This window comes from Musca autumnalis, unplaced genomic scaffold (assembly GCF_047663935.1).
Source record: "Musca autumnalis isolate F117 unplaced genomic scaffold, ASM4766393v1 scaffold_3, whole genome shotgun sequence".
Taxonomy (NCBI): domain Eukaryota; kingdom Metazoa; phylum Arthropoda; class Insecta; order Diptera; family Muscidae; genus Musca; species Musca autumnalis.
The window spans coordinates 210,151,491-210,178,326 of NW_027411866.1; the positions used below are offsets into that span (position 1 = coordinate 210,151,491).

Below are 26,836 nucleotides of genomic sequence, written 5' to 3' on the forward strand. Positions count from 1 at the left end.
TCATATATGTATTAAAAAAAAAAAACAGAAATTTGGTAGTAGTTCGAATGAATTTGTATTCGAATCGTCTTAGTGAAACAGGACATTAGTTTTGTTTTCGAAGAATTATAATTTATTTTCATTTTTGGCTTTGAAGGGGAATATAATTTTTATTTCAAAATTTAAAAATAAGAAAATTTTTTTGGTTAATGGTTATAAAAATATTTCTTTTAACATTTTTTCTCATACTGTTTATAAAATTGTTATAAAAATATATTAAAAAATATTTTTATAACCATTAAAAAACAAAGAAAATTCATTTTCCTCTTCGAAGACAAAAATAAAAAAAAAAAAAATACAGAAAATCATTAAAAAATATAAATATAAAAAATAAGCGGACAACGACATTTCGAAAAAAAGCAACAGACACAACGGAAAATTTATTACTTACTTGATAATGAAAATGTTTGTGATAATGTAAATAAATAAATTTCAAATTCACACGCCCATAAATTGTGGCAATAAAATTCGCCTTGTGAAGAAGAAAGAAAAATGTAACCAAACTCGAAATGAATTAAATAAAAATTAATTGTGCGGTTGGAAGGAGATGAAACGATAAACAAAATCCCAATGTTCAAAGAAAGTGGACAAGACGAGGAAAAAAGTGGACAAGAAAAAAAAAAAAAACAAATCAAATAAACGGAAAATTTCCCAACACACAATGGTCGGTCGCGGTGCTCATGTCATACTCCCACAACAAACTGCCCACCAATGACCACCAACAAAAATCGCAAGAAAAACAAATCAAAATACAAACAACACGAATATGCTGCACAACAGCTGTTCTATCTCGTTCGCAATATTCAACACCCTGAACCCAAAATAATCGGAAAATTAAAATCAAAACAAAAACCCCAATGAATAGATATACGCATATTCAGAGAGTAATGTAGGTGCAAGTTATTGCGAACAGTGAGTGTGTAAGAAGTGGAGACAGAATTGCAAAAAAAAGAGAGATTTACAGAGAGTGAAATATAATGAGCTATTTGAGAGTAGCTTTCAAACACCCACCTGCTATAGAGCTTTTATTTGTTACATCTAGGGAAGCGATGCGTTTTTTTTCTCTCCCAGAGTAATTTATTATTTTCAGTTACCAAATTAATTTGTGTGACAAAAAAAGGCGACCTTCTAAAAGCGATGGATGTAATAATTTGGGAAAACTTTATATCTCACAATGATAGCTAGCTTATGTAAATTGAAAAATCACCAGGACTACATTGCAAAATGCTACGCAAATGTTTATGGCATTCCGATTTAATGGGGATTGGCCTGGCTAAGGTTTGAACCTAGTTCCCCGCAAACCAACAGATAGGTATATAGCATTACAAATCTTCCGAACTAGAAGACTTAATCCATTTCATGAATGAAAAAAAGGCCGTCGGTTGTATAGGCGTATGCATTGCAGATGATTTCAGAACTAGTGCATGTCCTCTAAAAAAAGACCTCAAAAATACTTCACATCTGGAAATACACAATAATGTTCATAACAAGTAAAGAAGTATCAGTCGGCTTTTCCGACAGAAATATACCCACAGCCTGTGGAAATTGAAACTTTTTCCCTAAAACATTGTATTTAGGGGGTCTTGAGAATATAGGCCGTACGAAATTTAACGACAAAAGTATAGATTTGGATTAAAGTTCAAAAGTGTTGCGGAAGAGGTGCCTTAAAGAATAGACCATGTCGTCCATTTTGGAATTGGGTCATATTTTCGGAGTCATTCCTCATCATCAAACAGACCATTAACTACACTTAAACCAAAATATTCAACAATTGTTTGAGTGGTACCACCAAGGAGTGTGCCCGATAGGGCCCACTTTCGAACATAAACTAAGTTTGGAAACAATATTTCGAGATTCAAAGTTTGAACCAAATAGGTTGCTTCGGACCTATAAGCACCACCTTCGAATTTTATCTAATATTCGAAGAAATATTCGAGAGTTGTCGTGAGCATCAATATTAAATATTAAATTAAATATTAAATATTAATATTTAATATTTAAATATTTAATATTTAAATATTTAAATAATATTTAAAATTTAATATTTAATATTTAATATTTAATATTTAATATTTAATACTTAATATTTAATATTTAATATTTAATATTTAATATTTAATATTTAATATTTAATATTTAATATTTAATATTTAATATTTAATATTTAATATTTAATATTTAATATTTAATATTTAATATTTAATATTTAATATTTAATATTTAATATTTAATATTTAATATTTAATATTTAATATTTAATATTTAATATTTAATATTTAATATTTAATATTTAATATTTAATATTTAATATTTAATATTTAATATTTAATATTTAATATTTAATATTTAATATTTAATATTTAATATTTAATATTTAATATTTAATATTTAATATTTAATATTTAATATTTAATATTTAATATTTAATATTTAATATTTAATATTTAATATTTAATATTTAATATTTAATATTTAATATTTAATATTTAATATTTAATATTTAATATTTAATATTTAATATTTAATATTTAATATTTAATATTTAATATTTAATATTTAATATTTAATATTTAATATTTAATATTTAATATTTAATATTTAATATTTAATATTTAATATTTAATATTTAATATTTAATATTTAATATTTAATATTTAATATTTAATATTTAATATTTAATATTTAATATTTAATATTTAATATTTAATATTTAATATTTAATATTTAATATTTAATATTTAATATTTAATATTTAATATTTAATATTTAATATTTAATATTTAATATTTAATATTTAATATTTAATATTTAATATTTAATATTTAATATTTAATATTTAATATTTAATATTTAATATTTAATATTTAATATTTAATATTTAATATTTAATATTTAATATTTAATATTTAATATTTAATATTTAATATTTAATATTTATTATTTAATATTTAATATTTAATATTTAATATTTAATATTTAATATTTAATATTTAATATTTAATATTTAATATTTAATATTTAATATTTAATATTTAATATTTAATATTTAATATTTAATATTTAATATTTAATATTTAATATTTAATATTTAATATTTAATATTTAATATTTAATATTTAATATTTAATATTTAATATTTAATATTTAATATTTAATATTTAATATTTAATATTTAATATTTAATATTTAATATTTAATATTTAATATTTAATATTTAATATTTAATATTTAATATTTAATATTTAATATTTAATATTTAATATTTAATATTTAATATTTAATATTTAATATTTAATATTTAATATTTAATATTTAATATTTAATATTTAATATTTAATATTTAATATTTAATATTTAATATTTAATATTTAATATTTAATATTTAATATTTAATATTTAATATTTAATATTTAATATTTAATATTTAATATTTAATATTTAATATTTAATATTTAATATTTAATATTTAATATTTAATATTTAATATTTAATATTTAATATTTAATATTTAATATTTAATATTTAATATTTAATATTTAATATTTAATATTTAATATTTAATATTTAATATTTAATATTTAATATTTAATATTTAATATTTAATATTTAATATTTAATATTTAATATTTAATATTTAATATTTAATATTTAATATTTAATATTTAATATTTAATATTTAATATTTAATATTTAATATTTAATATTTAATATTTAATATTTAATATTTAATATTTAATATTTAATATTTAATATTTAATATTTAATATTTAATATTTAATATTTAATATTTAATATTTAATATTTAATATTTAATATTTAATATTTAATATTTAATATTTAATATTTAATATTTAATATTTAATATTTAATATTTAATATTTAATATTTAATATTTAATATTTAATATTTAATATTTAATATTTAATATTTAATATTTAATATTTAATATTTAATATTTAATATTTAATATTTAATATTTAATATTTAATATTTAATATTTAATATTTAATATTTAATATTTAATATTTAATATTTAATATTTAATATTTAATATTTAATATTTAATATTTAATATTTAATATTTAATATTTAATATTTAATATTTAATATTTAATATTTAATATTTAATATTTAATATTTAATATTTAATATTTAATATTTAATATTTAATATTTAATATTTAATATTTAATATTTAATATTTAATATTTAATATTTAATATTTAATATTTAATATTTAATATTTAATATTTAATATTTAATATTTAATATTTAATATTTAATATTTATTTTATTTTTTTATTTAAAATATTTATTATAATAACAAATTATAATAAAATTATACTAACAAAGCACTAGCAACACAGGCTATCGGCTTCAATATAACTAATTTAGGTTGAAAAAATATAAGATGTAATTAATAGATAATCTTAATTAGATTTTATGATGTATGTTAAGGTATTTTAAAAAGTTGTAGATGTTGGTGATGTTTTCAGGAGAGGCAATTTTTAGCATATTCAATGGGCTCGTTGAAGAGAAAAATTTCGCTCTTAAATTTTGAAGTGCCGGGCAATCAAGGACTAAATGATGGGCGGATAAATTACAGCGCTTGCAGTAATCACATATTGGTTGGGATTCCTTTTTGAGAATATAAGAATGAGTTAGATAACAGTGTGAAAGCCTTAGCCGGGTATAACATTTATTTTGATATATGTTTGTGTTTGTAGGTAATATTAATGGCTTTTTGTCTGGATTAATGTTTTTATATGTATGATTGTATTCTGCCCAAATTCTTTCTGCTTCCTTATTTGTAAGATTGTTTGCAGCTTTTATTACATTCTGTTTTGTGGATGGTATGAATGTATATGTTGGAAATTGTTGTTGGACAGATTTGGCGGCTATATCTGCTTTTTCGTTTCCACTTATACCAACATGGCTCGGAATCCACATAAGTTTAACTTTTGATTTCAATTTTATCATATCTTGTTGTATTGAAGTAACAATTTCGTTTTTGTTCCAGCCATTTTTGCATGAAGAAAATACCGATCTGCTATCTGTACAAATAAGCGTCTTAGTTTGGCGTATCTTGCATATCTCGATGGATTTTAGAACAGCTATGGCTTCAGCATCGAATATTGAACTATATTGTGGAAGAAGCCCAGTGGATTTGATTGCACCGTCTTCATTCACGACTGCAAAAGCGGTGCTAAACTCAGATTTAGATCCATCTGTATACAGTATTTCCCAGCCTGTTCCTTTGTATATTTCAAAGATGTCTCTTGATAAGGTCACATAAACCGTTGGATTAGTACAGTTTTTAGGGAAGTTTGTTAAGGAGTTTTCAAAGTTTTTCATATCCAAAGCCCACGGTGGATGTGTTTGGCACGGATTTTTGTAAGGCGACAAGTTCAACTGTTTTGCGATTTTAAAAATCTGGCTCAGAGTTGAATTTTGTTTTAGCTCCATTTTCCTTTTTCTCAGTAGAGATAACTCATACGTCAAAATACCAGGTTGAGAACATATTACTTTGTGCGTAAGACGAGCTTTCAACTTGTACGCGTGCAGGTGGAGTTTGTCAAATCCAGCTTCAGCCATCAAATTTGCGATGGGTGTTGTTCTGAAGGCACGAAGACTAGATCTTACTGCATTATGGAATATACTTTCAATGGGTGATATAGCAGATTTAGGTGCTCTTATATAAAAAATTAGACCATAATCAATCTTAGATAGTATTATAGAGTTAACAACTTTCAATAGTGTGTTTGAATGTACATGGCTTTTTTTAGATGATAAGTATTTAACAATATTGAGCCTACTTTGTAGGCTTTTTTTTATATATTCACAATGTGACTTAAAATTATATTTATTATCTATATATAATCCTAATATCTTACAGACATTTGTGTTTGAAATGAAATGGTTGTTATAAGATATATCGATGGGGTTACAATTTCTTTTATTGCAAATATGCAGATGAACTGTTTTTTCATATGATATTGTGGATCCTGATTTGATGGACCAGTTGTCAATTTCTTCTAAAGTTTTCGAAAGCTCGTGGCTGGTTTCAGTATTGTTTTGAGTTTTTGCTATGATATACAGATCATCTGCATAAATACAATGAACAATTTTTTTGTTTTGTGATAATATTTTACTGAGATCGTCAAAAGCAATTACAAACAGTGTGACTGATAAAGGAGATCCTTGAGGGATACCATTATACAGAGAAACTGTTTGAGATTGTACATTATTTACTGACACCGAAAATTTTCTATTTGTTAAAAAGGATTTTATAAAATTGAACATTTTTGGTCCTATTTGCCACTCTAAAAGTTTTTGAAGCACAATGTGTATTCCAATTTTATCGAATGCCTTTATAAAATCAATTGAAAGAATAGAGGTATGTCTTCTTGTTGATTGATTTTTACGTATAATATGGTCTATAAATAATAGGGCATCAACTGTGCTAAGACCAGGTTGAAATCCAACTTGATTGTTAGATATAAGATTGTGTTTCTTAATGAACCACAATAACCGTTTCGATATAATTTTTTCTAAAATTTTGGCCAAACATGGCAATAAAGATATAGGTCTGTATGAATCGATTTGGTTTTTTGGTTTATTCGGTTTAGGAATGGGTAACACAGAAGCAGATTTGAAGAATTGTGGAATTACTCCGGAGGAGTATATATCATTGTAGTGATCCAAGAGGCGGATGTGAAAGGAATGAGGAGTGTTCTTAATCATGGGATAAGATATTTTATCCAAACCAGGGGTTTTGCCTTTAGAAGTTTTCAGGCTGTAGTATAATTCTTGAAGTGTTAGATTGTCGTCTAGACACTTTGCTTTAGGAGAAGGATTTGTTGGAGTGATTGCGGAAAGTAGCAACTGGTCTTTATTGTTACAAAATTCTGTTGAAAAATTTGAGTCGCTCGAGTTAGATGACCAATGTTCGGCAAAAGTAGAACATATGATATCCGAATTGGATGTTGTGTTACCATTTACCTCAATACTTTGGATTTGGTTGGGTTGCCAATTACCGGTAAGTAGCCTTATTTGGCGCCATAAAAGTGAAGACGTAGAGGATGGACAAATAGAAGACGTAAAACGTTGAAATGCTTCTGCCTTAGCTATCTTTTTAGCTTTATTGAAAATGGAATTTTTCTTTTTGTAATCTAAAAGATTATCCCTAGTTATATTTCGGCGTAATAATTTCCACGCCGCTTGTTTTTCATTTCTCAATTTTTGTATTTCTTTGTTCCACCAGGGTACATTTTTACTTCTTACTACATTTCTCGTTTGAGGAATGCTATTGTTTGCTGACTTTCGAATAATTTTCCTGATTTGGGCAGATTCCTTATTAATGTCTTTAGAAACAGGATAATTGGATTCTACTAATGATATATTGTTATGGAATTTATCCCAATCGGCTTTTTCGGTGATATATTTAGATCGAAAAGTGACTTTATTATTAACATTTATATTTAACGTTGTTAAAGCGGGAAAATGATCGCTATTATACAGGTTATCTACTGTGTGCCAGAAACATTTTGGAAATAACGATATAGATGCCATTGCAACATCTATGTGCGTTAACGTATTGTGGGTGCTAAGATGTGTTGGAGAACCGTCATTTAAAATGGACAAGTTTGAATTGTTGACAAATGTTTCGATTATATGACCTCTTTTATTAGACTTGGAGGAACCCCAGAGATTACTCCAGGCGTTTAAGTCTCCAAGAACTATGACAGAGGACGATATGTTGGTTAGGGTGTCAAGATGGGACACAGTTATGTTTTCGTTGGGGGGAATATAAAGGGATACAAGTGTGAAGCTAGTTGCTAAGTTGATTTTGACAGCAACTGAGCAAAGTGTTGTAGTGCATTGTACAATATCGTGTGGTATATTTTTCTTCAAAAGTATGGCAACTCCTTCTTTAGCAGAGTTATGTCTGTTAAAGAAGTATCCTGTATAACGTTTTGGTGTATGAGGAGTTTGAGTTTGCTTGCACTTAGTTTCTTGTAAACACACAATATCTGGATCAGTATCAGCAAGTAATAGCTGTAAATTAGAATAATTGTTTATGTATCCTCTGATATTCCATTGTAAAATTTTTAACACCATAATGGTATTAAAAGGAAAAAATGTGTGTTTGATATGTTGGTTGGTATTATTTATCTGATAATTGCCTCCCTCCACGGTTTGTCCCCCCACATAGCCGTCGTCACCATCTGAATACAAACTGTATACGGATAGCGACAACAACATATGTGGGGCAACATACCATGGAGGGAGGCCATGATTAATTATCATTTATTAATTATCAGACAAATAATCCATAGATTGTGATGTTTTAGGGATATCTGTATTAGATATCCGACGAGAGAGAGTATCATTTTCAAGAGATACTTGTTTCTCTTTAGATGAGAGGTGAGATGATGTTGATGGTAGTTCATTTGATTTTTGTTTTGTTGTTGTAGTTTTGCTAGTACTAGCAATAGAATTTTTAGTAGTAAGAGATGAGTTGTTAATATTTGTTTTGGAGTTTGTTCTTCTTAGTGTAGTATTGGAGCTTGTTGTTGTTGTTTTAGTTTTGACTGCGGATGAGGAAGAGGTGTTGTTGGAAATAAGAGATGAGTTAGCGGTTGTTGGAGGGAGGGTTGTTGTGTTTTTATTTAATGGTTCTTTCGATGGTGATTTTGGAATAATAGTGTTTTGTTGTTTTGTACATTTTTGTATGTCCGAAGAAGATTTGTTTGTTTCTTGATCTGTTGTTTCTTGAGAAGATACAGTAGCCGCGAAACTTTTAGAGCCAATGGTATTTAGAGGTTGGTTTTGGTATAGGCGAATTGCCTGTTTCATAGAACATTTATTTTTTGTTTTGATTTTTAGAATCTCTTTTTGTTGTTTATATTTAGTGCATAAATTTGATGAAGCCGCATGTGCTTCACTGCAATTTGCACAATATGTTCTGATGCAATCAGTAGGGGAATGAGGGGGTAAATTACAATTTACGCATGTAGGTGGGTTATTACAGCGTTTCATTGTATGACCCAACAATTGACATTGTTTACATCTCATTGGGTTTGGATAGTGTTCTCTAACTATTGTTGTGTGATAAGCTATTTGTAACTTCTCTGGTAGATTATACATATCAAAAGTTACAAGAATTACTCCGGTTTTAATTTTTTTGCCATCTACTGTTTTTTCATATTTATATACATCAACAACTCCCTTGTCGGAGAGCTCACTTATTATCTCTTTCTCTGGGATATTATTTAGATAGGGAGCGTAAATAGTTCCTCTCGTAAAATTGAGTTGCTCGTGGAGTTTTGCTGTTATTTTACATACACCATACAGTTCTTTTGTTTTTAGAATTTTGTCTGCAGTAGCTTTGTCATTGACTAACAACAACAAACTACCATCTCTCAATGGAGAAATAGAGATTATTTCTTTGGAAATGAGATCGAATGCTTTTTGTATTGCAAAGCAAGAGAACTCTGACAACGGTTTTTGTTGATCCACAGATGATACAACTACGTACCTTGGGTTCGGTGTAGATTTATTGGGGAGGGAGGGGAATTCATAAGTTATTCCTCTATTAGGTTTTTTTCTTTTTCTTTGGGGACTCTCTGCCAAAATGGCAAATTGATTGTCCCCTAAATTTGGGGGCCCAGGGGGCATAATGCACAATTTGTTTAAAAAACTTTATTTATGTTTTTTTTTTCTGGCACACTGCAAATAAAAGTATAAGTTGCGATTTATGGGAGCACTAATCGAGAGAAAAAAAAAACAACGTTAAATGAATAGAACTTTGTAACAATAATGCGGTCGAATGAACTGTTCACAACGAGAGCTAGTCGACGACTGATTTAATATTTAATATTTAATATTTAATATTTAATATTTAATATTTAATATTTAATATTTAATATTTAATATTTAATATTTAATATTTAATATTTAATATTTAATATTTAATATTTAATATTTAATATTTAATATTTAATATTTAATATTTAATATTTAATATTTAATATTTAATATTTAATATTTAATATTTAATATTTAATATTTAATATTTAATATTTAATATTTAATATTTAATATTTAATATTTAATATTTAATATTTAATATTTAATATTTAATATTTAATATTTAATATTTAATATTTAATATTTAATATTTAATATTTAATATTTAATATTTAATATTTAATATTTAATATTTAATATTTAATATTTAATATTTAATATTTAATATTTAATATTTAATATTTAATATTTAATATTTAATATTTAATATTTAATATTTAATATTTAATATTTAATATTTAATATTTAATATTTAATATTTAATATTTAATATTTAATATTTAATATTTAATATTTAATATTTAATATTTAATATTTAATATTTAATATTTAATATTTAATATTTAATATTTAATATTTAATATTTAATATTTAATATTTAATATTTAATATTTAATATTTAATATTTAATATTTAATATTTAATATTTAATATTTAATATTTAATATTTAATATTTAATATTTAATATTTAATATTTAATATTTAATATTTAATATTTAATATTTAATATTTAATATTTAATATTTAATATTTAATATTTAATATTTAATATTTAATATTTAATATTTAATATTTAATATTTAATATTTAATATTTAATATTTAATATTTAATATTTAATATTTAATATTTAATATTTAATATTTAATATTTAATATTTAATATTTAATATTTAATATTTAATATTTAATATTTAATATTTAATATTTAATATTTAATATTTAATATTTAATATTTAATATTTAATATTTAATATTTAATATTTAATATTTAATATTTAATATTTAATATTTAATATTTAATATTTAATATTTAATATTTAATATTTAATATTTAATATTTAATATTTAATATTTAATATTTAATATTTAATATTTAATATTTAATATTTAATATTATTATTATATTTTATATTGGGGATTACCCTTAATACAGCGGCATTTATAAAATACCCTCGTAATATCCACGCAAAAAAAAAAAAAAAAACTTAGTGAAAGCACCCACTAAACGAAAGCTCATTTGTTATTATTCAACAAATGACAACTGTGGCTTATTGTGGCAAAATATGTACAACGCTCACCTAAACACAGAAGGCAGACAAGCAAAACATTCATGGATTTATTCCCTACACAATTGAAAACAAAATACAACAAATACATATGAGAAATGAGAAAAGAAAAGCTTTTGGAAGAAAAGAAAAAGGAGCAGACAAAATAGCATTACTATTGTCTCTCACAGGCACTCACTCACCCATGCCAATCTCATCATCTCCCACTCCTATTCACATTCAAAGAAAATACTACAAGTATTTTTTGGTGCAATATAGAATAGAAATGAATAAATGTAGATTATAGAGGAGACAAGATGACAACACAACAAGGAGGTGAAGGATGAGAAAAACAAAAGAAGAAGAAGAAGGCAAAGACGAAAAGGCGATGACGCCGATAAAGAAGGACAAACGGAAAAAGTAGACAAGAAGAAGCACCAGCAAACCAGCTGCTGCTGTAGAAGTTCAAAGCAAAAATAATGAAAAAGACATTTTCGCGCTGATTTCAGTTATCAACAAAACGAGCAACAGCAAAGTCGTCGCCAAAATAGTAGTCATTCGAATACACCAAAGACACAAACGCAAATCATCGCATATCGGAATTACGCGCATCAAACACAGTTGGCGTATTTTTTGGGATATCTTTTCTCGGAAACGCGTAGTTATTGTACGTCATATGGATAAACGGTTTTGAAAATAACGGCGTAAACGTTTAAAAGTAGTTTGTAGTGATTGTACCCAAACAAACGGGTAGTATTGTGAAATTTGCGTGCTAGTTGACAACAAATTCTGTTGAGAAAAATACAAATTTATTATAAAGAGAAAATATTTTGGCAAATTTGATTATTCTTTGAAGAAAAATCTGGAAATTTGATAAGAAAAAAAATATTAAAAATTGTGTGTTTGTTGGAATGTTTATTATAAATCTCATTAAATAATTTTGAGTGCCTTTTGTTTGGAAAACAAAAATATTGAAAGTAGAAAATTCAAAGTTTATGGTGTTGAAAGAAAATTATTAAAATAAAGTGCAACAATTTATTTTGCTTTTCTCAATACAATCTATAAAATTCAAAACTAAATTTTCAGTTTTGAATTTGTGGCCAAGTGTTTGTCGGTCCTAAATGAAGGACAATCAAAAAGGTAAAAAAAAGTATTTCAATTTTTTAGACTATAATCATTTCAAACTAATGAAACATACATATTTCTTTGTTTAATGTTTAATAAAAACAGCTGAAATTTGAAATTCTCGTTAATTTTTTTGTGCATAATCCGTTCCAATGTTTAGAGCGCCATATAGTTTTTTTGCCATCTTGGCTGGTATCTCAAGATCAATTATTGCGAATCTTGTTCGTTAAATTGTGTAAACAATATATTTTGATTTGTTTGGAAATCTGTGTAGAGTGTGGTGTCATGACTGTTGAAAAGTTAAAATAAATATATAAATAAACAAACATTAGTAACAAATGTAAACAGTAAATATTTAAAAGCTTTCAGTGTTGTTTTCAAATTATGACAAAAATGCAAATTTCAATTCTAGCAATCAGTGGCTAAAAAATAATAGATAAGATTATTCGCAAATTGTCACATTGTCAGATGGAAATGGTGTCCAGTGTTGCGCATGAAAAATAGTTTATCAAATAATACGTATACGACATGATGGCTATATTAACAATAAACTCTAAAGAATATCATTAGGGCGCACAGTGGTCGAAACCATTGATCTAGCGGCGCGAAAATAATAACTTGGAAACGAATGAAGATATATTTCTGAAATTTTGCACAAACTCAATCTGTGTCTGTGGGTAATTATGAACTAAATATGAACAACATAGGCAAATATTTTGGTATACCCCCATACCTCCTAATATTCGATATTTTGAGGATTTAAGCCACCTTTGCCTTCCAAATTAGTTGTAATTTGGTACTTAGGGTTCCTAGTGATCACTAAACCTTTCCACCAAAAATTGTGGACATAGGTCCACGTTTGGGTATAGGCCCCTTTTAAGGTACCTCCCGACTTTCAGTAGTTTGGGGATTTAAAGCTACATTAGGTGTAATTAGGTGTAATTTGGTATTTGTGGTTCCCAGTGGACACAAAAATTCTCCACCAAAAATTGCGAACATAGGTCTACATTTTGATATAGCTCCCATATAACCGTACCGACAGATTTTGGGTATTTTGAGAATTTAAGCTATTTTTCAAGACCATTTATCAGCAAGATTTGCAGCTATTTGCAGCTTAATTTTGGTTATTCGGAATCTAGGGAGTGCAATTTAATTATTAAAAAAATAACTGGACCGAACCTCGGTGGACCTTTGTAGTTACGCTCCATCCAACAAAAGTATATTGCTCTAAAAACATACAAGAACAAGTGAGAAAAGTCTATAGTCGGACGGAGCCGACCATGGGATACCCTATACCACTATCCCTGGACAATCGCTCTCCACGGAACTTCTTTTCAATGATTGTGAAAATTTAATTATCAAATATCAGAGATGTAATGTATAATACTTATGACCAAAACCAAAAAGTTATCTTGCATGATTAAGACATTTTTGTAGCAGGAAAGGAAAATTTAGTTCACACAAACTAAAATGTAATAAAACCCACTTATGTAGTACTACTACTTCCATTGTTTAACCGCTACGTTATTGAAATTTTTACCAATTTCACACAAAAGTTTCAGTCCATTTAACCCGCTAAGTATTATCTGATCTTCACGTTGGTTTGTACGCTTCTTCTTCATCATAAACTCAAACTTTGTTTAAAATTTTGCGGGTTATTATTTTGACCTACAGAGCCGCTACAAAATTAGTTAAAATTTTGTTTTTGGTCCATTTCATCCCCTGAACATTTCACGATCATCACCAAAAACTAATCATTTCTATTCTGGCCCGAACACAATCTCCTTAAAAAATTTGTTACAATCGGTCCATAATTGCGGCCTTAAGCTTGTTTACAATTTTTAATGGACGGACACACACCGCTAAATCGCTTTATCTCGTCGAGATATGAATTTTGGCATACCAAATAAGGGGTCTAGGACGAATATTTCGTGATGTTACATAAACTATTAGAGAGACAATATGTAGCATGGTATAAAAATGTGGTTCTCTACACAGAACCCAATATATATTAGGCAGTAGGCCCGTTATCTAGCAAACACTTTATTGCAATTTACATCAGAGGAAAGGTCAGTAGTTTTTTTCCATATGTAGGCTACTTTGCGAAACATATATGGTAATATTCAAAAATGTTTTACAATCGTTGAAGTTGAGGTTCATCATTTAATAAGTCGCGAACTGTCAATATATTTTATACAATATGAATATATTTATATGAATAGAAGTGTTTTAGCCGGGGTCGCATAAAATGTAACATAACAAATAATTTATGTGGAAGCTGTGTTGGTGGTAATATTAAACAATGGGTAAAAATGTGTTGAAGTTTACAAGTTTTTTTGTGTTCTTTCTTGATTTCTGGTTAAACCACGGAAAATTCAGACCTGAGCTCAAAGAAAGAATTGAAGAATGCCCCTTGGGCAACATGGTTCTAATGCATGACTTTTCGATATATACACTGCATCCCCCTAAAATCGATGCTGACATTTTGAAGTTTTGAAATCTGGGTTTTTTGAATTTTTCTTATAATTGGAGGGCGCAACCAGATAATTACCCAAACTATTTATTGGATTGTAGAACTCGTAATTTCACGTCGTTTGATGTATATCTCATGAGTGTGCTTCATACAGCTCCCTAGTAATAAGAGTCCAAAGTCGAAATTTTGGTGCGTAAATTTTCTTTAAAAACCTATTTTTTGGCTTCAAAATTTACAACTGTGACTCAGGTACGCTTGAACCCCGCGTGATTTTAGTTTTTTTACGCGCCGGATCTAATGAACCCTTCCGCGTTCAAATCCATCCACTAAAACGGCGGATATAGATACCTTGAAAGTAGGAAATTCTGCAAAATTACATTTTGATGATTCCGCGCATTGAACCGCGATTTTCTTTGGCTATTTTTACATAAATGGAATCCTTTATATGCGGTTATATTATTTTCCAAAACCGTGTGGCATAAATTACCGAGATTCTGGAGTAATATTCGCATTTCGTATAAAATAGAATTTGGTAGCACATCCGCGGTTCTTGACGAATTTGTTTAAAATTTGGTATAATGACGTATTTTTTATAGGCGGTCACTGAAATCGGATGCGCCTTATAATCTTATGTACATCGCGCAATTTTTACCCACATAATGGTTTTTTGAACAGTAAGATGCAGCTGACAGCACACTTTGGCCGCTGAATGAAAAGTGGAAAAATCGCTACATATTGATAGAGATGCACTCGCTGTATCTGAAAAGTGCATGCGCCTTAACTGATTTTAACGAATTAGCGAGTTATATGTTTTTTAACTTTTATGATTTTTTCTTTGGTTGTAATTTCAATATTACTTTCTATTTCATAATTCTGATGTTTATCAAAGTAAGCAAATACACTTTCGGGTTTGTCATCGCATTTTCCGTGAAAAAGTTTCAGCGAAGTCCGTCAATCCTTGCATCGAAATTTAGCGAAATAGTAGAATAACTCCCAAAAATGTTTTTTCTATTTTTCGTATTAAACAAAAAAATATATTTTTGAAATAATTTTCCAACAATAAGTTTTGGTCTTTTGTTGTTGCTGTAATATGGCAGTTATAAACCCTATCATTAAAATGTTGGTCTCATATTTTTCTACGCGTTGCCTAGAATCTGTACGTATTTTTAATTTATTTTTTTCGAGTTTTATTTGGACACTAAATTAGAATAAATTTTATTTACTCCAAAATTTTTTCAGTATTTCTTGATTTTCCGCGAAAATAGAAATACATTTTGTAACTATTTAGGCATCTACGGAAAGATATTAAATGCTGTTAACGCTTTATATATACATTTTCTTATTACAGCAAAAATGGAATTTTTAAATATTTGTTCTTTATAAGGGAATAAAACCCCCGATAACTTTGGAGCGCAGCATCCAATTTTGTGAACGCGAACAGATTTAAAACCATGACTTTTTTCTTAATCCATGTTCCAAAAATTGCAGATGTGCTCGCAAAAAAATTTTTAACATTTATTCCAATGGAATTGCAAAAGAAATTTAAAATTTACCATATGTCCTCAAGGAATTAAAATATCGACCAAAAATAAAATTTTTATATTTTTCATACAAAAGTAATGGTCCATTTCACCTGCTAAAGAATATCAGATCATCATTCAAAATTGTAGGCATCTTTTTCGACCTATACTCTTACCCGGTGCAAAATTTCGTGACTATTGATGTACAATTGCGACTTCTAGCGAGTTTATTATTACACTACAAACAAATAACGGAATATATTAGGCTGTAACTCTGTTATCTGAACATGCACACCAACATAATTGGCATGAATTGAAAGGTCAAGCGTTCCAGTTTCAAGTATATCTCACTTGTCCGGAATGTCACTTCCAGGAATTAAGATATAAGTTGTATATTAAAATTTTTCACAATTTTCACACAAAAGTTTTGGTCCATTTAACCCTCTAAATATTATCCGATGGCCATCTCAAATTGCAAGCTTCTCCTTTGTGATATACTCTTACCTTATTTAAAATTACGCGTTTATCGGACTATTATTGAGACCTACATAACCGCTACAAAATTGGATAAATATTATGTTTTTGGTCCATTTCACCCGCTAAATATTTCACGATCATCACCAATAAGAATAGGGATCTATTCTGATCTGAACCCGACCTCCATACAAAATTTCGTGACGATCGGTCCATAATTGCGGCCTGGAGCGTGTTTACAATTTATAATGAACAGACGGACGGACGGACGGACGGACACACATCTCAAAATCGCTTTATCTCGTCGAGATATGAAGAATGGTATACCACATTGGGGGTCTCCGACGAATATTTCGTGGTGTTACATGAATTTTTACCAAAACAAACTTATAATACCCTTTTCCACATTGTGGTATAGGGTATAAATAATAATTTTTGAAAATTTTTTGCTTTATAACTATGTAACTTCAGGCCCCAAACATGTTATATTAATTTAATTTAAACCCTCCGCTATCAATAAAAAATAAACTTTGTTTAGTTTTATTACGAATTTATTTAACAATTAAACAAATATGAGATCAGGTTTTTAGCAACAATTTTTTTAAAATCTAACCCTCAAAATTTCTTGCACTTGACACTGAATAACTGAGTGAATATTTACAACAACAAAAAAGTAAAAACAAAATCTTAGTCAGCAGAGTGTCTGTAATCGATATAATGGAAAACATTTCGCAATTTTATACTTTGATTTTTTGACTTTCGCGCCGCTAGATCAATGATTTCGGCCTCTGTGGGGCGGGGAGATTTGTATGAAAGGAAAAACACCTTATTGGGCCCTTCAAGTTTCTGCTTCCTGGGATTGTACTGAACAAAAAAGTTCACTAGACCACATATCAACGGTGAAAATCAAGTCTCCCGATTTTTACTTGAAGTTGTTTTATCCACAAGGTCAAAACTGTCTGATGGAGCATTCCAATTAGAGTTGGGTAATCTAGTTAAGTATACGCAGCGTGTTCAAAGAAAAAATGTGGGCCATTGAAACTGCGAAGCACTATGTCCGAGTTCATATTAACTGTGGCCAAAAATAGGAGGAGTTATCGTAGGTGCATCAATTTTGGTACACGTACTTATTGTTGACTGCGATGTCCTGCCACGTTTTGATATACTCCGTACCTTCCGATTTTCGGTATTTTGAAAGTTTTAGTCACAATAACCAACCGAAATGATTGAAATGTGGTATTTAGTCCTCGGCAGAGGTATGAAATATTCCAACAGAGAATTGTGGGTGTAAGTCCACGTTTTGATATAGGCCCCATATAACGATACCTCCAGATTTTTGGTATTTTGAAGATTTTAGCCTCATTATCACACCAAAATTGCTGAAATTGGTATTTATTTTTCGTTGGAGGTGTTAAACTTTTCTCTTGATATTTGTCGGTATACATATGCCTACGTCTTAATATAACCCTCCAAAGGACGGTGCCTCCCGATTTTAGGTATTTTGAAAGTTTTAGCCTCATTATCACACCGAAATGGCTGAAAATTGGTATTTAGTCTTTGTTGTGGGTATTTAACTCTCCACGTGAAATCTGTCAGTGTAGGTCCTCGCTTTCATATAGCCCCCATGGAACCGTAACCACCGATTTTCGGTATTTTGAAGTTTGTGCCCTCAATATCCACACGAAATGTCTGAAATTTGGTGTTCAGTTCACATATTTTTTGTGGGCTTATTGAATACATCGAACTCTTGTCTTCAAAAATCAGAATTTTTCTTTAAAAACTAAATTTAAATAAAAAAAATTTAAAATTTAATGTTGAATTTGGATGTTCACCATTTTTTTAAAAATTTTATATTTTTAAAAGTCTTTCGTCTAAAAGCAAGATTATTAGGTGCTTAATAAGCCCACAAAAATATATGATGATCGGTCCATTCGTTTTCGAGCTTTAGTGGGCACTGCAAAACATTGATATAAAAAGGGGTTAGCTCCCTAATGAGGTGGTCACTGGAAAAGAGAAATAACATCTTCGTCTGCAAACCTCTGCAGCTGGTAACTTTACACATTTGAAGTACTCACTTTTCACAACTCAAACAGTAAATAATATCGATATACACTTTTATACAAATTTTTCCGACTCCACTAATTTTCAAATTTTGTTCACAAAATCGATGTACTAAGTACTACAGATTTGGGTACCTGTAAACACCATATGATCACTATTTACTTCTAAACAAAAGTAAATCCCCCTTTATTACATCCAAAGCAACTGTGAAAATTTATTTTAGAACGTTAAATTACTTTAAATATGAAAATATTGGAACATAATAAAAGTTATTAATTTTAGTAAAATAAGGAGAAAATTAATATTTCCAACAATAATCGGGTTTGAACCTTCACATGGACAAAACTACATGACAAATCAATACCATAATTCAAATTCCTTAAAATTGAAATATTTACTATCAATTCTCATCAATAAATTTGTATTCCGAAGTACTAGGTTTTGACAATTTTTGGCCACGGTCGTGACACTGTGCGAAGTGAACGATATAGTTCCAATTTAGGCAAGAGTCACTCTGTCGTGCAAAAGAAAATAAAAAAATTAATGTGGTTTGTGCAGAACCTTTTTTAAAATAAAATGGAATGAATGTTATTTTAGGCATTAATAGGCAAAAGTTCATTCATTCCCACTACAGGAAACCATTTCAAAAAAAAAAAAATCAAAAAATCTTGACCCTAATGCCCACTCATGTAATTCGCAAACTGTCGTTATTTGATTATCAATTTATTTATTGTCCGGCTGTCGTACCAGTGTTTTGGCCAGCGGCTGCTAACACAGTGTCAAACCTATGCTTCTACGGACAATGGTTCGATTTTCCTTGTCAATATACCAATTTTTTGTCTTCACCGATTTTCAATTTCCATATGGTATTCAATAGTAAACATATTGAAACTGAGGAAACCAAAAACTTATGTCAAAATATTGGAAGGTGTGGGCGTGGCGTGCTACAAAAGACGACCATTTTTTCGTCAATCCCACGGCAGCGGGTTCTTACGTACCGGATTGACCCGAAACCAAAAGTGTTTCGGCCAGCGGCTGCCAACCCAGCATTATATGCTGCTACAACAACAACAACCATTTTTTCGTAATTTTGGAATATATGTTATTTTTGCAAATTTCTGGTGAAAGAAATAGCTATTTCCGAGAAACGATAACAGATATTGTGTTCAGTGTTTTCTTAGGATTGTTGTTGGTATGTAGGATTGTTGTCTTTAAGATCAAGTAAAGAAGTATCAGTCGGCTTTGCCGACAGAGATATACCTCAGCAAGTGTATATTAAAACATTTTTTTTCCAAAAAACGTATGTATTTATGGTTTTTTTTTAAAATTTTGGGAATTTGAACCGACAAAAATGTTCATTAGGATTAGAGACCAAAAGTTTTGCGGAGGAGATGTTTGCTCAAGAAGTATGGACTTGCCCGTGAACTAACGTTTACCATCGTAATTGAGGCAGCGAATGCAAGTTGCTCCAACAAAAACCAAAGTGATTCGATAACAGGTCTTAAAGTGAACTTATCCGAAATTTTCTGTGGTAGGTACCGTATGGAGTGGACAAATATAGTCCATATTTTAACCTGATCTATATCTAGTAGATATATTAGGGCCAATTCGGCCACTAAGAGTTACTCAAGAGTTACAGTATGTACACATTTTCCGAACATTTTTGAACTTTTGTGGGGGAGGTACCTGAAGGAGTGGACCGATATGGATTATCTTCGAACTAAAACTAAGCTTGCACAATTTTGGACCGAATCGGCAGATCCGTTCGAGAGTTATATTGCGCTCCAATCACTACGCACGGTGTCATATGGTTTTTTGCAACTTTCAGGCTATTTTCTCAGGAAGTATGGGCTTGCCCCTGATGAAAGTTGTACCGTCGTATGGGGGGCAGTGAATACAAGTTGCTACAACAAAAATCAAAGCGATTCGAGAGCAGGTCCTAAACTGAACTTATCCGCAATTTTGTGTGGGATGTACCCGAAGGGTGAACCGATTGAGTCCATATTGGAATCATATCTGGTAGACATTTCGCGATGTGCAAAGTATGGACCAAATCAGATAAGCCCTTCAAGAGTTACCGTACGTACAAATTTTCCGAATATTTTCCAACTTTTGTGGGGGAGGTACCGGAAGTAGTGGACCGATACAACCCATCTTCGAACATAAACTAAGTTTGGACAAAATATTACGAAAGCCAAATTTTGGACCGAATCGGTTGATCCGTTCGATAGTTATCGTGCGCTCCAGCCAGTCAGACAGATGGACGGACATTGCTAGATCGACTCTAAATTGTCTGAAACACATTTCGTCCAAATATACTTGGGGTCTAAAACCATTATTTCCATGAAGCACATTTTGCCCGTATGAAAGTGTATATGGTAATATTCAAAAATGTTTTACAATCGTTGAAGTTGAGGTTCACCATTTAATAAGTCGCGAACTGTCAATATATTTTACACAATATGAATATATTTATATTAATTGAAGTGTTTTAGCCGGGGTCGCATAAAATGAACCATAACAAATAATTTATGTGGAAGCTGTGTTGGTGGTAATAATAAAAAATGGGTAAAAATGTGTTGAAGTTTACAAGTTTTTTTGTGTTCTTTCTTGATTTCTGGTCAAACCACGGAAAATTCAGACCGGAGCTCAAAGAAAGAATTGAAGAATGCTCCTTGGGCAACATGGTTCTAATGTATGACTTTTCGATATATACACTGCATCCCCCTAAAATCGATGCTGACATTGTGAAGTTTTGAAATCTGGGTTTTTTGAATTTTTCTTATAATTAGATGGTGCACCTGGATAATATTTTCAAACTAGTTACAGGATTGTAGAACTCGCGATTCTACGTCGTTCGATGTATATCTCATGAGTGTGCTCCCAACAGCTTCCTAGTAATAGGAGTCCAAAGGCCAAAATTTGGTGCGTAAATTTTCTGAAAAAACCTATTTTTTGGCTTTAAAATTTACAACTGTCGTACAGGTACCCCTGAATCCCGCGTGATTTTAGTTTTTTTACGTGCCGGATCTAATAAGACCTTTCGCGTTCGAATCCATCCACTAAAACGCCAGATGTAGATACCTTGAAAGTAGGAAATTCTGCAAAAATATATTTTGAAAATTCCGCGAATTGAACCGCGATTTTCTTTGATTATTTTTACAGAAATGTAATGCTTTATACGCGATTATAATATTTGCCAAAAAGGTGTGTCACAAATTACAAAGATTCGGGAGTAATATCCCTATTTATCCCAAAATAGGATGTGGTGGCACATCCGCAGTTCTTGACGAATCTGTCTAAAATCATTTATATTGACGTATTTTTAATAGGCGGCCATTGAAATCGGATGCACCTTATCATCATATGCATATCGCGTAATTTTTGCCAACTTGAAGGTTTTTTGAATAGTAAGATGCAACTGATGGCACACTTTGGCCGCTGAATGAAACATGGGAAAATCCATGCATATTGATAGACATGGACTCCCTGTATCCAAAAAGCACATGCACCTCAACCGATTTAAACCAATTCGCGAATTATTCGGTTTTTAACTTCTATGTTTTTTCTTTGATTGTAATTTCAATATTACTCTCTACTTCTTATTTCTATTGCTTATCACAGAAAGCAAATATACTTTCACGATGACTAATTACTTTTCTCGTAGAAGTTTAATCAAAATACTTCAGGATTTGGATCGAAATTTAGCGAAATAATAGAATAACTCCCAACATTTATTTTTCAAATTTTTCGTTTTTAACCAAAAATATATTTTTGAAATAATTTCCAACAATAAGTTTCCGTTCTTTGTTGTTGCTGTAATATGCAAGTTATAAACGCGATCTTTATAATTTTAGTCTCACATTTTTCTACGCGTTGTCTAGATTCTGTACGTATTTTTAAATTATTTTTTTAGAGATTTTTTGGACTCTGATTTAGAATAAATAAAATTTATTCCAAGATTTCTTCAATATTTTTTGATTTTCCGCGAAAATAAAAATAAATTTAGCAACTATTTTAGCATCTACGGATAGATATCAAATGCTGCTAACGATTCATATATACATGTTCATATTACAACACAATAGGAATTTTTAAATATTTTTTCTTTACAAGAGAGTAAAACCGCATATAACTTTTGAGTGCAGCATCCAATTTTGTGAACGCGAACAGATTTGAAACCACGATTTTTTTCGTAACCCATGTACCAAAAATGGCGGATGTGCTCGCCAAAAAAGTTTTTAAATTTTTTTTCTATGTAATTGTAAAGGAAATTTGAAATTTACCATATTAGTCCGGTCAAAATAGACATGCGTATAAGGGGGAAATAGCAAAAATTCCCACAAAGCTGAATTTTGGTGGAGAGCTAGGGTTGGCCATTAGAAGCAACGTCCTAAAAGTCCCCATCGATCCCATGTGTGCAAAACAAGTTATTCGGGGTCAAAGGTCATTTTTGGAGGCATTATTCAGTTTTTTTAATTTTTCTCAAAAACGGTAAGACTTAGCAAAAGCCGGCTAAAGTAAAAGTTGTAGATTCAATAATTGTCTACAAGAGTGGTCTTTATGATTCTTAAAAAAGACTTACCATTTTCGAGATATCGCGATCTAAAGGTCAAATAAAAAAGTAGCCGCGTAAGTACATTGTGAGGCGAACCGGTTAAAGTAACGACACTATGTGTTAGATACTTCCGTAAGCTTTCAAACGATGTCCACTTTGCAGTAATCGGTTCAGTTGAACCGGGTCTTACCCGGTTTTTAAATTTGGCCTTTCGGATCTAATAACCGGCGAACCGGATCCGCAACCGTTGAAAATTATACATTTCCGTAATCAGCGCAACAAACCCTACCTTCGGACAAAACTTGAAAAAAATCGGAGAGTTTTCGTTGGGGTCGTTCCCGTTGGGCTTTCGATTATACATGTGGGTTAAATGAGCTATTTTTGCATAAAATGACTCTAACATTGAATAACTCTACTAAACACACTCCGAATTTGTTGGATTTTTTTTTAGAAGATAGCTATGATTTCGCTCTTCAAGAAAATATATATTTTTTGGGGGACAGACTCGATTACTTCGCTTACTTTTAACCGGTTTGTCTGAATATGTGCATATTTCCCTTATAAGTGCATAAAAATCATGTGTTTTTTAGAACAGCTGTATCTCAAGAATGGTTCCTTCTAAGAAAAAAATTATAAGGGTCAAACTTGTAGATAATTTTCCTGTCTACAATATTTACTTTAGTCACTTTTTGATTAGATCAACCGTTTTCAAAACATAAATCCGAAAACCTAAAAACCCTTAAATTTTGACCTTTGACCCCGAATAATTTTTTTTGCACACATGGGATCGATGGGGACTTTTAGGACGTTGCTTCTAATGGCAAACCCTAGCTCTCCACCAAAATTCAGCTTTGTGGGAATTTTTGCTATTTCAATGTCTATTTTGACCGGACTATATACCCTCGTTAGCATAAATGCTGAGGGTATTAAAATTAGAAAAAATAGTAATTATTGGAATCCCACTACCAAATACGACTTAAAATTTTTGTAATTAATTGTAGTTTAATACAAAAAAATTTCAAGAAAATCGAAGAGTACAATCCTTTGTAAAAATTTATTTTAAATATTAAATCGCATATAGTATTTACAGATTACGACTTTTTCAAGTCGAAAAAATCTGAAAATATACTGAAATGTTTTGCTGATGATCAGCATCACCACAGCAAAAAATAAGGGAAATCAGTAGTGGGATTCTGTAACATTTTTTCTACCGAACCGATATTGATAATTAACGAAAATTTGCGGTTGAATTACCGACAGTGCTATTCTGTATTTCAATGTTATCGATACAAAAATTTTACCGACGAATATCGGTAGAATGAAGGAATTTTAAAGAAGATGCAGGTCATTTCAAAATGGAATAAAAAAAATTACACTTTAAACGACATAATGCTTATTCAAAATTAACATAATTTAAATTTCTAATGAAATTATTTAAATCACAATTGTATATAAAATGATTATTTTTCAAATTGCATGTAGAAAAATTCAAACTAAAAATTAAAAATCTTAGTTAAAACTATAAATGTACGTTTACATATAACTATATTTATTTTATTTTTTTATTTATTCCAGTGGATTTTTATTGTCAAATCCATTGGGTATACGTACATATAAATTCTCATAACCCGACAAGTTCTAATGTAAACTTGGTGTAATATTCGACAAATTGGTTGAATTGTTTTTTGTTTTCAGAATTTTTATGATGTGGAGGGGTGTTTTTAGTAAGATCGAATATAGAGTGAAAAAGAAGATGTATAATTCTAACATTTAATATGTGTATTTTGAACAGGTTTTTTTTTTAAATTTTGTTTATTGATCTGTTATTTAGAATTACGTATTATCAGGGAATTGACGATCATGGTGATATTCTTTCTTTTATTGTTGATGCTAATCGAAGCCACCAATAAGTTTGTATATGGGTAGAAACTGTTACGGAATATATCCTTAAACATATTTTGTTCGTACTGAAAATAGTTATTATTTTCTCAGAAATTTTTCGCGCAATTCTGGAGGTAACCAAATGACTCCCAATTTCATCCATTATTTTATAAAATGTATCCATTTCCAATTCGTAAAGTGTCATAAGCTTCCTATTAATTAGACTGAAAGGATCCACCATATGTCGCAGAATTTTCTTTTTTATGCGTAAAGAAAAATATATCTCAGCTTACATTTGTATTCGGCATAATATATATTCCAAAATCATTTTTTAAAATTTTGATTTTTATTGATTTTTTTGTTTAAAATATGAACATTCTTTTATGTCGGTAGACTTAACGACTCCCTTTTTTTCGTCGGTAACTGACCGATGATTTTCGATAATTAATGACATAAAAATCGGTAGAATTTGTATACAGAATAGCACTTACCGACAAATATCGCTAACTATCGACATTTGTCGTTAATTCCATCGGTAGAGAGTTACAGAATCCCACTACACTCCACTTTTTGAAAACAATGTCCGATATCACTCAGAAATCCCCATATGTATTATTTATTTTAAATTAATTCAATATATCGTCTGCTAAGTCGTAGTTCTTTTTTAGAAAATTTCCAGGACGAAGAATAAACATTCTACAGCTTTCTGTTCTAAAGAGTATTCTTCCTTTATTCTTCCCGCTTCAAAATACCTGTGTTTTGTTTACTCAACAATGCGGAAACGGTATTATACGTTTCTTTTGTCCAATATTCACGTAACATCGCGAAGTATTCGTCGCAGATCCTCCTCGATGAGTCAATTAAAAATGTTAATAAAACTCCAGGCCTAAATTATGAAGCGATTGTTACGAAATTTTGTAGATAGGATGAGTTCCGACCTGAAGAGACTCCTTAGATGTTGTTGATGATCGTAAGGGGTGAAATGGAACAAAACCAACTTTTTAACCCGATTTTGTAGTTGTCCTGTAGGTCGCAATAATAGTCCAATTGGAGCGAAATTAAGCGAAATTTGAGTTTAAGACAAAGAAGAAGCCTGCAATTTAACATGATGATCAGATAATTTTTAGCGGGCTTAATGGACCAAAACTTTTGGGGGGAAAATGGTAATTTCTTTAGTATGATGAATAAATCTTTATTCCTGGAAGAAACGTTCCACCCACGTAAGTTATTTTTGGAAGAGAAATTCTTGGTCTTTCCATTGATGCCAAATATATTATGTACATTGTAAGATAACAGAGTTTCAGCCAAATATATACCGTGATCTACAGTTTTAATTGTTTGTAGTGTACTCAGTATCACGCTAGAGAGCGCATTTAAAGTCCAATATTTACTTGGCGGGTGAAAATGATCATATGGTGTTAAAAATAGTCAAGTTAAATGTTTGGTACATATTTTAATTTATGCAGGACATATTTGGTAAAGTTGCCTAAAAAATATATGGAAAAGAACTTTTGACCTTTCCATTGATGCAAAGTATCGGTTAAATAACTGAATTGTCAAATATAT

General features: G+C 29.2%; 2 protein-coding genes across 19 annotated transcripts in view; one reads left to right on the plus strand and one right to left on the minus strand.

The window, feature by feature from the left end:
- The window catches only part of Nadsyn (NAD synthetase), a 443,475-nt gene that overhangs the window by 111,928 nt on the left and 304,711 nt on the right, over window positions 1-26,836 (minus strand). The window lies entirely within an intron of this gene.
- Nna1 (Nna1 carboxypeptidase) overlaps window positions 1-26,836 on the plus strand; it is a 411,438-nt gene that overhangs the window by 86,931 nt on the left and 297,671 nt on the right. For 6 of the 16 annotated variants that reach the window (XM_073976455.1, XM_073976466.1, XM_073976460.1 and 3 more), the window contains exon 1: window positions 11,187-12,318. The exons of the other annotated variants lie outside the window; for them this stretch is intronic. In XM_073976455.1, coding sequence (XP_073832556.1) covers window positions 12,300-12,318 — 19 coding nt within the window. In that variant the 5' untranslated portion in view covers window positions 11,187-12,299. Of the gene's footprint in view, window positions 1-11,186; window positions 12,319-26,836 lie in introns of those variants that run through there. 16 annotated transcript variants of the gene reach the window in all.